The 14070-nt window shown below is 33.3% G+C and overlaps 2 protein-coding genes across 4 annotated transcripts; both read right to left on the reverse strand.

Moving 5' to 3' along the window:
- Positions 1-447: 447 nt before the first annotated feature.
- Positions 448-8671, reverse strand: LOC128172800 (vacuolar protein sorting-associated protein 51 homolog). Of its 2 annotated transcripts, XM_052838555.1 has the most exons (20): positions 8598-8654; positions 8072-8346; positions 7664-7819; positions 7382-7455; positions 6940-7072; positions 6570-6658; positions 6121-6241; positions 5772-5875; positions 5349-5448; positions 5139-5239; positions 4853-4932; positions 4465-4604; positions 3787-3909; positions 3485-3589; positions 3122-3262; positions 2580-2815; positions 2076-2199; positions 1374-1486; positions 1086-1164; positions 448-638 (listed from the first exon to the last, which is right to left on the reverse strand). In XM_052838555.1, exons 1-20 carry the CDS (start codon positions 8617-8619, stop codon positions 609-611), a joined length of 2346 nt encoding a protein of 781 aa, XP_052694515.1. In that variant the 5' UTR covers positions 8620-8654; the 3' UTR covers positions 448-608. The 2 variants fall into 2 exon arrangements, with proteins under 2 accessions (XP_052694515.1, XP_052694508.1); XM_052838548.1 differs by lacking the exon at positions 448-638 and having other exon boundaries at positions 692-1164; positions 8598-8671.
- A 600-nt stretch (positions 8672-9271) lies between these two features.
- LOC128186502 (uncharacterized) lies at positions 9272-14037 on the reverse strand. 2 transcript variants are annotated; one of them, XM_052856295.1, is made up of 3 exons: positions 13908-14037; positions 13407-13598; positions 9272-11033 (listed from the first exon to the last, which is right to left on the reverse strand). In XM_052856295.1, exons 2-3 carry the CDS (start codon positions 13557-13559, stop codon positions 10308-10310), a joined length of 879 nt encoding a protein of 292 aa, XP_052712255.1. In that variant the 5' UTR covers positions 13560-13598; positions 13908-14037; the 3' UTR covers positions 9272-10307. The 2 variants fall into 2 exon arrangements, with proteins under 2 accessions (XP_052712255.1, XP_052712261.1); XM_052856301.1 differs by having other exon boundaries at positions 13407-13570; positions 13908-13971.
- Positions 14038-14070: the final 33 nt, after the last annotated feature.

Raw genomic sequence — 14070 nt, forward strand, 5'->3', positions numbered from 1 at the left:
TTACAACTATATTTTCCTTTTACTTGATAAGAGGAACTCTCTCTATAATTACAGCTACGAAAAATAAAATGACCATCTCTGTGATTACACTGCTATCACATTGATCAATTAATTACAGTAAACCCCCCAATACCTTAATTGGTCTTTGGCATGGGTGAGGGGTAAGGGTATGGGGTGGTGGTGTCAAAGTGGAAACTTTAGATATTACAAAGGTTTTAGGAAATCAAATAATTTGACGAGACTTCAAATTCACTTCAACCTATTCATGTATACGGAATATTTAAGATGTTTGATTACTCATTTTGTAATACCAATCTACTATTCTACACAGAATTGTATGTTTTGTTAACAATGTGTACATTTCAACATATAAATATTGATATTTACAATCACTCCTGCATGCATACCTTTGTAGATGAAATGCTAATTTAAAATCATATTAAAAAATAAATTTTAGTCACATTTATTTCATCAATAAGATAAAGATACAATATTTACAACTTCTTTTTGACACACATTTGATATTGAAGTACATGTATTGATACATGTAATACATTGTAATAAATAGCAAGCACTACATCCTCTTTCAACAAGTCCGTTATACTTTGTCACCCTCTTTCACAGATCAAGTCAATTACCTACAAAATGAAAATAGAAATAAAATTTACATTTCTCTGTGTCCATAAAATTATCTTGAAGATAAAATCTGAAATATTAATTTGTTTTAATGACAATCAAGTTATCAACTTTATTTCATCATTTCAATGAATTTGAAAGTCAGTACCGGTATCTAAGAAATAGAAATGATTAAGTTTTTCGATCAGTAAAGGAAGACTATTAAATCTCATGGTGGTACATTGATGACACAAAAATACATGTTTATGTTTTTAAAGGTATTGGGCAAAAATCATCTCCAATGTACAATACATGAATGTATACATGTATTAATTCATTCCCATGAATGTATGTACCATATTATCTTAATTTAAATTATGTGATCTTCTAAAACTGCAGTCTAAGTAATCATTGAAACTAATTGCATAAATGACAGTTTGAGAAAGTAAGCCAATTTCTATTGTACATACACTTGGTTCCATCATGGAAGGGTCCAGACACCTGTGAACTGTGCTACACACTATTTCCTCCAGTAGGACTTGAACCAAACTACCATGACAAAATGTTTATACAGTACATGTATTTGAAATTCTTCTACACATAAATTACAATTTCAAGCATTACTATCTCATGTGCTAAGGAAATATACAGGAAACCACTTTTTTTGGGAGCATGTTAAAATGGAATTGAAATTCAGTAAATTAACAATGAAATGATCTACCAATACTTCAATTATGATATTTTACAAATACACTTACTTTTCATCGGTGACAAATCTCCACAAATACAGCTGAAGATAGTGTGTGTCCACTTGGATCTGTTGTAACCCATAGCGACCAAACGTACGCAGCCTCACACACTCAAGGAATGTCTGAAACGTGGAATAAGTTTAAATGAGGAATAATTAGCTACGCAGTTCATTATGCATGCATTAACTGTCAAAAATAAATGCCCAAAAACAATCTGAAAATGCACAGAAGCTCTCATACACTGTGTATCTTAAAAAAAAAAATGATAAGTTACTTCAAGTTGTTTTTAGTAAAAAAAAAAAAAATCATGAAAAATCATGAGAAACTGGCATGTACATGCATCTGCGATGTGATTTTTCTTTATGAAGATGACTTATGTGGGTTTTTTTTTGTTAATATTAAGGTGATATCTGAAATATCCATCTCAAGTAATCTACAGTAATAATAAATGAGTACATGTCATATATATTTCCAAGTGTCGCATATCAGTACATGTACAGTGTATTGGTACAATATTAATGTACATACATGTCCATTTTAGCTTACCGAATTCAATTTTGGAAATCATACTCGCATGACATTTTGAAAGAGAGCAGAGGTGGTGAACTCTTTATGAAGTGTGTATAAATTTATAGAACAAAGCTTATGTGATAGGTTTTCAAATAGTTTCTAAATGTCTTTTGGACAAAAGTGTTTTCTACTGAAATGTACCTTCAAACTGATCTTAATGATTCCAGTCAGGACAGAGACCTTGGAGAAATCCACAGCACTGAAGATCTCTATCTTCTCTGAAAACAGCTTCTGTATATTGCTCATCAAACTGTTGTCAGTGATACTGAAAGACATATTTTATTACACTAAAGATATGCAAGGCCTTATTTACCGGTACACAACTGTCTTTATATAAGATGTTGGAAAATATGGAAGCCTATCATTAAATACATGTACTGGTATAACAAAAACACAATATTGATGTGCATTCTATTTACATAAACATTCAGAATATTTTAACCAATTGCAGTTTTCCTTGATTTAATAATCAACAGAATATAGTGATGATATTTACATTAGACAGCAGAATGAAAGAGGCTAACTGAACAACTGAAGGAAAAATGTACTGTAAAATTTTACATCTAAGTTTCATTCCATATTCCACCCAAAACTTGTTGTGCATTGTACTAAAAATTTCCTCTCAATCAATAAACAGAAACATACCTTGGAGCAATGTTCCACTGTCCCTTTCTTTGGGCGGTGGACATGCTGTAACTCTGGGGGTGGGTGCGCCGGCTGGAGTCACTGCTGCGCTCCTTCCTCGTCCCCTCCTCATACAGCTGTCCTACTTGTGTGTCTATAGCGCTTATGTCCTCAATCACTCGTTTCATCACAGCCCTCACATTCCTCGGCTCGATTGTGTTCAGCCAGTCTCTTGTTTCTACACTTTTACGCAACATCTGTAACACATGAATGATTGGAAAATCTGCAAATCGGTTTTTGCTAATAGTTACATGTATTTGTGCATGTTTGTTCTTGACAAGTGAACAGTTTTGCCAATTTGGAACCGATTTATTTCCTTTTGACAATTGTTATTTTTTATCTTTCAACACCGAATTGTCTAACAGCATTTAGTAAGCTAATATCCTTAGAAACAATTTCTTACAAACCCGACAAGAGTAATATTGTGTGTGTGCATGCCAACATGGACATTTACATGAAGTACACTTTTAGTAAATGCAGTAATGGCAGATCAGATTCACTACCTGTGATATAGAGAGGCCCTGCACTTTGACGTAGTGATTCAGGAGTTTTTGGGCGGTGTCCTTGGAGTGGCTGGTCAGGTCACTGATCGGGGTCACCCTGCTCCTCTCCTCTACCATGAACTGTTCCTCTGTCAGAGTCACCTAAAAAACAACAAAAATAACTTTAACAAATAGCATAGCGACATACAGTTAAACTTCAATTATCAACTATATTTGTAGTATTTTTTTTAGAGAGATAAAAACCTTTACATACTATAAATAAAGGATCATTCTTATTCAGAGCATGCTCAATAACTGTGGTAAAAATATGTGCACTCAAAAAATTACTTTAAAGTTTTAGCAGTTTAGGAAAGAATTTATTACCAGGTAAGATATGGTGGAGCCCTCAAAATCCAGACACAAGCGCGACAAAATCAACAGCAAGGTCGGTGGAATTGAACTCTTGTCTCCACTCCCCTCACAGAACTCCTTGATAATTAAAAAAAAAAAACAAAAGCACCTTGTATGGTAATAATGGTATTTTTTCTCTTATAAGTGCATGTTAATATGTCTCAAATTAAAAAATTCTTCAATTTTGAAACTCCAGCTTAATATACATTTGGTACAAAGTACTAGTGGTGGAGAAATGCGTGTTTAAGATCCTGAGAAATATGAATTGCACATACATCACACACAGTATTGATGTGCTTTAGGAAGGCAACCACCAGCCCCTCCCTAACATCCTGTGTACAGAACGGTCCGCTGAAGTAAGGCTTGGAGGCGAAGGTAATGTCCGAGGCAGTGAAAGCCTGAAAAAATAACCATGTTTTTGATTGAATCTACAATTATCGGTATATGAAATCAGTAAATAGAGTAATATGAACAGAAATCTAGTTAATAACTTTGATGCATTGTGCATTTTTTATTTTTGTGATATAATTTTAAATGAATCATTCCTAAATATTGATTTAAACCATATGCCATAAAATAAATTCCTATTTCAAACACTTAAGTTTTCTAAAGATTTTACTTGGCTAAAATAATACATGTAAGTTAGATCACAGCAAAACTAGAAAAACAACCATTACTTAAAGAAGCACTCATTATCAAAATGCCATGTCACTCATATGATACCACACTCATTTCACCTGAACAAAATCCTGAAACATCAAAAACCTTTCATAAAAATCTACAGGATACAAAGTCTGATGAAATGTACTGTAGGTATATTTTTGTTCAAGTACGGTATTGAGTATACAGAAGATATCAAAAGCACAAAGTTGATGTTAGGTTCTCTTTTTTCCAAAGAAAAGCACATAGCATCTTCAATTTTACTGGTAAATTAAATTTTTGCCTTTAACTACCTGCAAATTTCCCAGCACTGATTTGATTTGTTCCAGAATGGAGGACTGCATATTGCTAAGGAGTTCATTGAGACTGGCACTACCCTCCTTCCCAGCAGTCTTCGGGGCAGCTAGACTCTGTCTCACATCTGTCATGCAATCTACAAACCACAGACAAATTCATGTCCTTCACATGGTCACCAAATGTCAAAACATTCTGCATGTCATTGCACAACACCATTCCATTCATTTTGTCACTTTAACAAAAATTATGACTTTTGACTAATGAAAAGGAAGAATATAATTTATCAGACTTTAATATGTTTCCACAAGTCCCTAGTGAAAGTATGAGTATTTGCTCTTAAAACTTGAGAAACACTTTTATAAAATATCTTTTTCTTGATTTTACCAGAAAAATGTTGCTTTAGAGCTTGTAGATAATGTCCTACTCTGTCCCTGGCAGCTTTAGAAACAATGTCTGTCCCCGCCCTGGTAAATTAATCAGAATACATTTTTATTAATATTGGTAACCTAGTTATAATGTTCTATATAATACGGTAGTTACTTTAAATTGATCACCCTAACATTATCTTAACCTTTGCATCTTTTGGCAACTTTGATCAGGAATTTATATAGATGAACTGAAAAAATTTATATAATTCTATATCATTCTATCAGCAATTTTTATTCAACACCTTGAGAAATCTGTGTCTGGGAGAAGTTTATTCATGGCTTGTAATCTCCGATGGAATCTGTCCAAAGACCTTACAAGAATAGTGTTGTCCCCTGTTTCACGCTACAAAAAAGCAAAAAAAAATATCAAACAAAACACTTTAAAATATATATACATGTACTTCACAGTTCTTTTACCAAATTCAATGAATTTTCATGGAAAATCAACTAACCTCAAGTTGAATGCGTTTCTGGACATATGAAAAATATCTCTCCATGAGATCATTCACAAAGTTCACTAACTTCTTTAATGCTATAGCATCTAAATTTTCACTACAAAAGCAGAATAAACGTTATTTACAAATTTTCAACAGATGTATAACATGTATACATAAATGAAATGTCCACAGAGGCGCTCTTAGAATATAGATTCTTGCATAATAAATTGCAGCTAGCTAAAAGTAAAAATCTTATCACAAGGGTGTTGAAAAATAGGCTATAATATTTTTTATTATATCTTAACCTTATTGCAAAAGCAAATACATGTATATACAACAATTATACTAGAAATTCATTTTGAGAAATTAGAATACAACAGATTATATAGGGTTTAGGATGATGTGACATATATGGCTGTTAGCTTCACATATACATACTCATCTTGTAGTCTGCTCAGGAACATGTCATTGTAGGAAGCTATCACTAGACAGATGTTACTCAGAAAACCATTACAGCCACAGTCCACAAACTCTAACACATCCTGATAAAATCAACAACTGACCTCAAAATAACGTACATGTCTGTGTCAAACAAAGAGTCTCTCTCATAGAAAAACACACTTTAATAATAATGAATTGTGAACACTACAAAGAATATCTCAATTAGTATGGATCAAAATTGCCAAATAATTTTATGATGCAATCATTTTTCCTACAAAACTTTTTAATGCTAAAATAAAAAAAAATTGAGTAAATGGATTAAAATAAGGGTGTCCCCCAAACTGACCATAGGAGTGGCCAGGTATGCCTCTGCCAGGGACTCCGCTTCATCTTTGATGTCCTCCCCCATCTGCAGCCGAATCTGCCGGTCCAGTATGGACAGATCTTCCTCTATCTTCTGCCGAGCACTGTTATTGAATAATCAATATCAAATAACAACATTTTAGAACACTGCAATTTGTCATTGTTGTCTCTAAATTAATCATTTCTTCAGAACGGGTCCATTTTAAATCTTCAAGCAAAATTCTGTTTCATTCTACTTGTTCAAATTTTAAGCATTAAACTATCTACCATACATCTTAATTACTATGCTCTAGAAATCACTGGCTTGCATAAATCTGGCACAGCTAGACTAATAACAAAGCTACAGGAGCTAAGAATGCAAAATATGCCTTACTGATAGCAGGTTCTTTGACCCTAGTGGTGACAAAACAATGTACATGTACATGCACTCACTGTGAGAGGAACTCCTCACACAGCTCCTCTGCCGGCTCATTCAGCTGTAGCAGCAGGTCCACACACTCTGCCAGCTGCTTGGGTGTTGACTTCAAGACAATAGATGCAACATACTTATACATTATCAAAGTATCCTTACATTATTCTTGTCATGTGTTGCAAATTTATGCTACATAATTTGTGTCTTGTTTTTTTCTTTATATACCAGTACATGTACATGTATCGGTAAAACATACTAGTAATCTATTGCTCAACTTTGAAAATTCTTAAAGTTTTACATGTTTATATAGTTTTTTGAGGTTCATCAAAGTCTAGCATTTACAGTCTGATATGTGCATCAATCAGGATTATCCTTATTAGAGTTCCCCACCTCCTTCTCCTTGAACTGCTGCCTGAGGATCTGACAGAGGTTTTGTATGATCTGGTTGCAGTCCTGGCTGATGCCTTGGAAGCTGGTCATGTGCTGGTACCGCTGCAGAATCCTCTTAGCTTTGCTATAGTACCTTTATATGTATATATGAAACATAAATCAAAAGTATAAAAGCTGTATTCTAATTAATTTGTAGAAATGCATTTTTGTTTATATTTTAAAGAAGGGTGACTGTTCTAAAGAGCTTACATTTTGTTTCAACAATCAATAACTCATTGTGCATTTGAGCTTTTACTTCAAATTATTTCTCTTTATTATCAACAAATGATTGCATTGATTCCCTGGGAGCTTACGTTTATTGGCAGCCAAGTTACAATTATGATTACTTCTTCTGACATATCTATCAAAATTAGGTGTAAAGATATAAAAGTAAACTGAATACCTGACAGCTTGGCTGTATGCATTCATCTCAATGCACTTGTTCAACCTCTTAGGTAATTCAAACAGGAATTGTAGCTGAAATGTTTGATTTTGTACAGGTAATCGTTAAATTAAATTACAATACATTATTAACCTAATTATACACAGCACATGATAACTATGAGTATATATTTTCCTATCTAATAGTCTATATTCATTTTCTTTTAAGATCTTGCAAAATGGCATAATTGCTTTATAAATGTAAACATGCATGTTAAATGTTTACAATAATTTATATATTTACTCTCTTAAGAAGGGAGTGAACTCCCGACAGCTTGGTGATCTCCTGCCTCCTATCTTGTAGTGTGCTGCTGATGTTTCCACTGAACTCTGTAATGGTTGACATGTTGGTGGCCAAATGATCCATCTCATCCTCCATTTTCTTAAAGTCATTTTTCATCTGCCAAAGTTAAAAATCACTCTTACATCTTGCATTGAAACAACGTTGCTAGCTAAACATGTCTGCTTCTATTGAATTAAGGTGTACCAAAGACCCTTGGTTAACAACAACTACATCAAATTTTAAAATGGCATTTCATTTTCCAGTTTTACAAAAAATAGCCATCGCAGATTGCCTTTACAACTGACTAACATTTTAGCATTTATTGTCTGGGTGTGTAATATTGTTGAAAGTATTGAAAATAAAACTGACTTTTCTGATGGTGTCTGTTGCACTGATGAATTTATTATAATTTTCGTAAACCAGAGTCTGCATGTCACTGTCAAGTGCTCGGATCTGAGTGACTGTTTTTGCCTCCTCATCCATCAACTCTGTCAGTGACTTTTCCTTGATTAGCTTCGATAAAAACATTTCAGGGTCAAAGTGAGCCCCATTGATATCACAGGGATCAATGGTGGGGGATCCGGGAGTTTCTTCCTCCATGCCATAGTACACCTTAAGCATACCATGACGCTTCTTTCTGGTTTCTGCAATAATGCAATATTCAAATACACAACAGAAGAATCACAAGCTGGTTCACAAATACATTTACACCTATAATCAAGAAATATAACAAATGTGCTACGTGTTCATTATGGACGTTTAACTTTAAGTTAATGATCTGCATAAGGCTTACACTCAAATATAGTTTAAGTGTTTATACAGATTCGTTACGAAGTAAGATTCATCACAGTTGCACAAAAATCAACTTGGTTCAAATAATGTCGAAAAAACAAACCTCCATCCTCCCCATCCGCCATTTTGATCGCTTATATCACTTGGTTAAATCGATTTTCTGGAAGAAAGATATATATGTTTCAATCATTGAATAAAACTGTTAAAAACTTCAAAATGATACATAAGTAAATGTTCTCAATAAAACATAATGCAGAGGTATATCATTTATTACTTTTTTTAAAGGATGTATGTGGTTAACCGGTTCCTACAGTATTCGTGTCCCCTGATTATTTCCAGCTTGAGTGAATTTGGACAGCCGAACAGAAAAGATATTAAACTTTATCAACAATAAAAGTTATGTATATACTTATACACAGATCAGCATCTGGTGTGCATGGTGCTTCTTTCTAAAATTAAGAGGCAAAAATTAGATAAAACATTCATCACACAGCAAATCAAACCAATTTATTGACTAATGAATACCTAAAATATGACAAACTACTGGTTTTATTAACAATAAGGCTATGTGACCCTTGTCATATGACACCCATTTTGACATTAATTCAGGATTGTTAAAGTTAAATTCACTAAAATTTATAAAAAATTAAACTTTTTTCTTCTAGCTTCAAAAAGAAAGTTATAGGTGAGGTATAATATGAGATAAAATATGGATATACATGTACTTTTTTTTAACATGCGTTATTCTAGTAAAGGAATGAAGAAAAAATGAAGCAATTCCAAGATTTTAGTCAATTTATTTATTCAAACAATAACAAACCAGCATTTAAATTTCTAGAAAAATATTTTTTGGCATACATGTATATAAAGTTTACATAAAATCTTTCCAACACCACAATACTTGTAATTATCAACAGTATATGTCAACAAATTACATAGATTTAATCAATGCCACAAAGGCAAATAACAGACATTGGAAGTCCAATTTTGAAACCCCCTTTACATTGTACCGCAGTTTTTAACAGCTCCATTAATTTATACATTACAATAAATATACAATGTACATGCATGCAAATTTAAAGATACAGGGTGTCCCAGAATATCTGATACCATTTATTTTTTAAATAACATGATAAAATTGATTTGAGAAAAAAATCAAAGGCATTTACATAACTGTGTATGATGTAAATTTTCACTCAAAAAACTTCACAAACATTCATACTTCATAGTTTTTTGACAAATTGAGCATTGTTTTAAAAAATTCACCAAGTAGAAAGTGCATCAAAATTACATCCTTTTCCATCAAAGATAACCTCAATTAGTTTTTGAAAATAGAGTTTTAAAATGGAAGATGCCCGCTTTCTTGTCCAATTAATCTTGAATAAAATTCAATTCAACCAAAGAAATATGACACAATTCTGTGACATCATAATTCAATGAAAGATAATGTTTTCTCATAAATTTTTTTGTTGGAAAAATTAGGCTATTTTACTTTTCATTTGAGTCACAATTTACAAGTTTTGGCCAAACATATTTAATTTATAGGAATTTCAAATGGTATCAGATATTCTGGGGCACCCGTATTATCATGATAGCACCATTCATTTGTTTGTAAAAATAAAGATATTAAATAGGATGCAATCAAATAATTGAATAAATCATGTGATAAACTGACTATTTGTAATAATAAATAACTCTTACAGTTTTTGTAAGGATCATTACATTTTCATACTTCTTGAATGCTTCAATTACAGTTATATCTGATAAAATGACATTCTAAATACCCGTACAAATTTGCAAATGATATCAACAATCAACAAATATTTTCAGTGACAGACTTATTAATGTTTCTCCTTTTAAATCTACGAACTCTGGTATTTAGGCCATATTCTGCCTCGGGAGTATCGGTCACTAAGATTTCTACAGCATGTAGTTCTTTCTCTGGGGTACAAATGAAAGACTTCTCTGTTAAGTTCTCTATTAGTTGCTGTTTTAGTCTACCCCTCCTCATTTTGCGCCGCAAATTAATAACTGGTAAATTTAAACTTTGGGATAATTGTGATGAATTAAACAACCTTTTCTTTGGTGTAAGTGAACCTGACTCAAATAGTTCAGGATTTGCTTCAACAAGTTCAGGGGTTTTTATCACTCCTGGATTCACCATCAGTTCATTAGTTGAACTATTTTGTAAGACAGAATTTGAGTTTCTGTGTGTTTCACTGCTTTTCCTTCTGGAATTTGACTTCACTGGTATTTTATCAGGTGAATTTTCTTTGATAGACTCATTATCATCTTCACTGTCAGTAAAGCTGACATTTTGTATGACTGTCACTGGTGGAGTGCTCTCCCCTACAAACTCCAGAGATGGAAACTTGGACTTTTTCTTCAGTCTTGTGTATCTGGGAGACTTCGAGTTGCTTCTTCCATGACATGTACAGGGAGGTTTGTCAGAGATTAAAGAGGGATGTGATACTCTCCTTCTCCTGGCCCGGCGTTGTCCCCGTGTGGTTCCAGGTACACCATTAAATTGAGGAGATACCTGAAAAATTCATGCAAGACTCTATCAGTGTCATTTTATAGGACTTTTTTTCAGTGGTAAAACAATAAAAACAATAAATTCATTGCATATTATCTTTATTCCTAATATTTAATCTGAGACTTTTTTCATGCTCTGCCTCAGGTTTGTCTTTCCCTCCAAGAATCTTTTTAGGACTTAGTATCAGAATGCATGCCATTTTGATAAGTAGTTATTCTCTGATACCTCCTTGTGGCATGGCTTATTTAATCACCTGTAAAAATCTTATCTTTTGGTATCTGTATATTTCATCAAAATGACAACATCCCTATCAAACCAAATTGAAAATAATAATGGCAGTGAGGTGATAAGATTCAAACCTTCTATACCGGTAATTTTGTGTACAATTGGTACATTTTCATGATCAAATTTAAACAATTTTGACAGACCTAATAACTAAAAGATCCACATATAAAAAGACAGCCAAAGGTTTAATGGTCCTTGACATCCCGTGGCTTTTACTTTTTATGACAGTGCATCACAATATGCAATTTCAACCCTTTGCGGAACTGTTTATATTGCCAAAACTAGGGACCTGTCTCTGTGGCACAGCGAGTATATCTTTGGTATACTGACCAGCAGGTCCTGTGTTCAAACATCTTGGCTAGCCATGGGTTTACTATCAACAACTCTGCTCCTCTACAACTCTTGTAGAGGAGCAGAATAAATCGTAAACCCTTGTCAGGGACTTTTTTTTTCATAAATAGTAAAACTTGCTTTGTACCGACACTGATACACTACAGAGATGTTTCAGATATTGCAAAGTTTTGGTAAAATTCTTTGCAAATCCTTGCAAACATTTATAATTATAAAGAACTCAGTTATAAAGAACTTAAGAATATATCAAAATTATACATTATTAATTAAGTCCCACAGAGGTGAAAAATAGTGGAATTTATTTGATTTACATTGAAGTGTTATTTTTTATTAACTTAACATTTACAATCTAATTAGAACCATTTTAACAAGGCCTTGGACTTTCAGTAGGATGTAACTATCTATTTCTTGTGTCAAAACAAGTTAAGATGACACGGTTTAAAGCAAAATATACACAGATTGTGTAGTTTTTGCACAAAGGCAAGACAAATCTTGTTGATTTCAAAGAGCCATGAATGAGTGGCCAGCAATGAAATAGACAGGCCTACGTCACATTGCTGGTTGACAGAACTACCCAAAGTTCAAGCTCTTGTTAAAATGGTTATACTTTAGGTTTTCAGAAAAGGTATTTTATTGCATGCCGTGCCACAATAAGCACAGATGGTAGTCATATGGAAAAAACCATGTATAAAGCGAATTCACTGTAATGATTATTATGAACTCATTATACAGATAAAATGAATTACAGATTTAGCAAAGTAAATTCACTGATCCATAGGACTTTGTTATAATCAGGGATGTATATACTGTTATGCTTCTGCTATAACCCAAGTTTTCCTGGAGCAATAAAATATTCAAAATTGATTCCCCCCCCCCCCCCCCCCAAGTTTTTTCTGGTATTTTCAAATTGAAGGCATGTTACAGCGAATTACAGAATACCAGTAGAGTTTTCAATAGCTTGCTAGATTGATCAATAGAGTATTCAATTTGGTCAGCAAGGTATCACGTTAGGTTTAAATCTAGGTCATGTGATTACTCAGGTATGACAGCAATAGAGTGAGTTAATCTGGTTTACATTTGCACATTTTGGGCCTTTTTGTTTCTCTCTGTTATCCTACATTACTGCTATAAAAGTCTGAACTAATTAAGCAGTCAGCACAAAAAAAACTATTAGTGCTGTAAGATGCACCAGGAATCAGGGAACCAAAATGTTTAATGATTTTTTGCAGTGAAAAATACCTCCTTTTTTAAGTTATGCTTTTCTCTTTTGTTTGTTTCTTCAGAACTGCCTTTTGAATTACATTTTTTGAAAAACAAAATTCAAATTACTCCATGCAAGCAGAATTGGTGCTCTATAGTCCAGTGCTGTCCAGGTGAACATTCTTTTCTATGAATAGAATAGCTAACAATAGGAGGGAGTGTTCTAGAGGTTTTCTTTGTGTAAAATGAATGGGTTGAGTGCAAAATAACAATCTACACTAGAGTAACCACAGGACCTAGATTTAAACCTGATGTGATACCTTGCTGACCAAATTGAATACCCTATTGAGCAATCCAACAAGCTATTGAAAACTCTACCGGTATTCTGTAATTCGCTGTAAAAATTCACATCTAATATAGACGCTGGCTTGAATACAAAACTTTTCCCAAAGGTGTGGAGGACCCATAAAGGGAGTCTCAGAATAATTATTTTCTTGCTAAGATCTACTTTGAAATCCTTTCAAAATAAATGACACAAACCCATGACATATCCTGAACACTTTGACGAGGTACTGATATTGGGTGCTGAGCACAGTACACTGGAGTTGGCACATTTCTCTGTCTATTTACAGGACTTTCTGTGAATATCAGTGGTGGTTTCTGGTGGGATGATTTTTTCCTCCTTCTTGGCATTGTTCAGTAAACTGTTGGAATATCCTCATTTGATGAAGTCTATATCAGAATGTTAAGTTTGTAATTAACCCCTTCACGGTAACTGCGAAACTGCTCTTTTGCAGGGCAAAATGACATAATTTGGTGAAATATGACGTAACGTCAATTGCTTCATTTACGTCATTTAATTATCCACTTACTAAATTTTAGGCAAAGTATATCAATTTGCCCTGCAAAAGAGCAGTACCGCAGTTATCGTGAAGGGGTCTATACCGATAGTTATCAATAGAAGTATTAACAAAAATGAGTTAAATGAGGACATATGAGCTTTAACCAGAGTAAAAAATCAAGATGAGTTTGTAATCTAACCTAAAAAAATTCCTATTTTCAAGTCATCTTGTTTCTTCGTTTTGGATTACCCGCAGCTTTTTTTACTTTCACTTTCAGGAACGTAAGAAATATTTTCATTGGCTATGAACTGAGCACAAGCCAATCAAAATAGATGTAACATATTGCGAGAATTGATTAGATC

This window comes from Crassostrea angulata, chromosome 1 (genome assembly GCF_025612915.1).
Source record: "Crassostrea angulata isolate pt1a10 chromosome 1, ASM2561291v2, whole genome shotgun sequence".
In the NCBI taxonomy this organism is placed as follows: Eukaryota; Metazoa; Mollusca; class Bivalvia; order Ostreida; family Ostreidae; genus Magallana; species Magallana angulata.

Bases quoted from the DNA above. Each gene is read 5' to 3' on its own strand.
- LOC128172800 (XM_052838548.1), bottom strand. From the start codon at position 8,619: ATGGCGGATGGGGAGGATGGAG. The intron at 5,449-5,771 runs GTATGTATATGT...CTGCTTTTGTAG, and splicing joins CTGAGCAGACTACAAGATGA to TGAAAATTTAGATGCTATAG. The intron at 3,263-3,484 runs GTAATAAATTCT...GTTGTTTTTTAG, and splicing joins GCTCCACCATATCTTACCTG to GTGACTCTGACAGAGGAACA.
- LOC128186502 (XM_052856295.1), bottom strand. From the start codon at position 13,559: ATGCCAAGAAGGAGGAAAAAATCATCCCACCAGAAACCACCACTGATA. The intron at 11,034-13,406 runs GTTTGTGTCATT...TGAATTTTTCAG, and splicing joins GTGTTCAGGATATGTCATGG to GTATCTCCTCAATTTAATGG.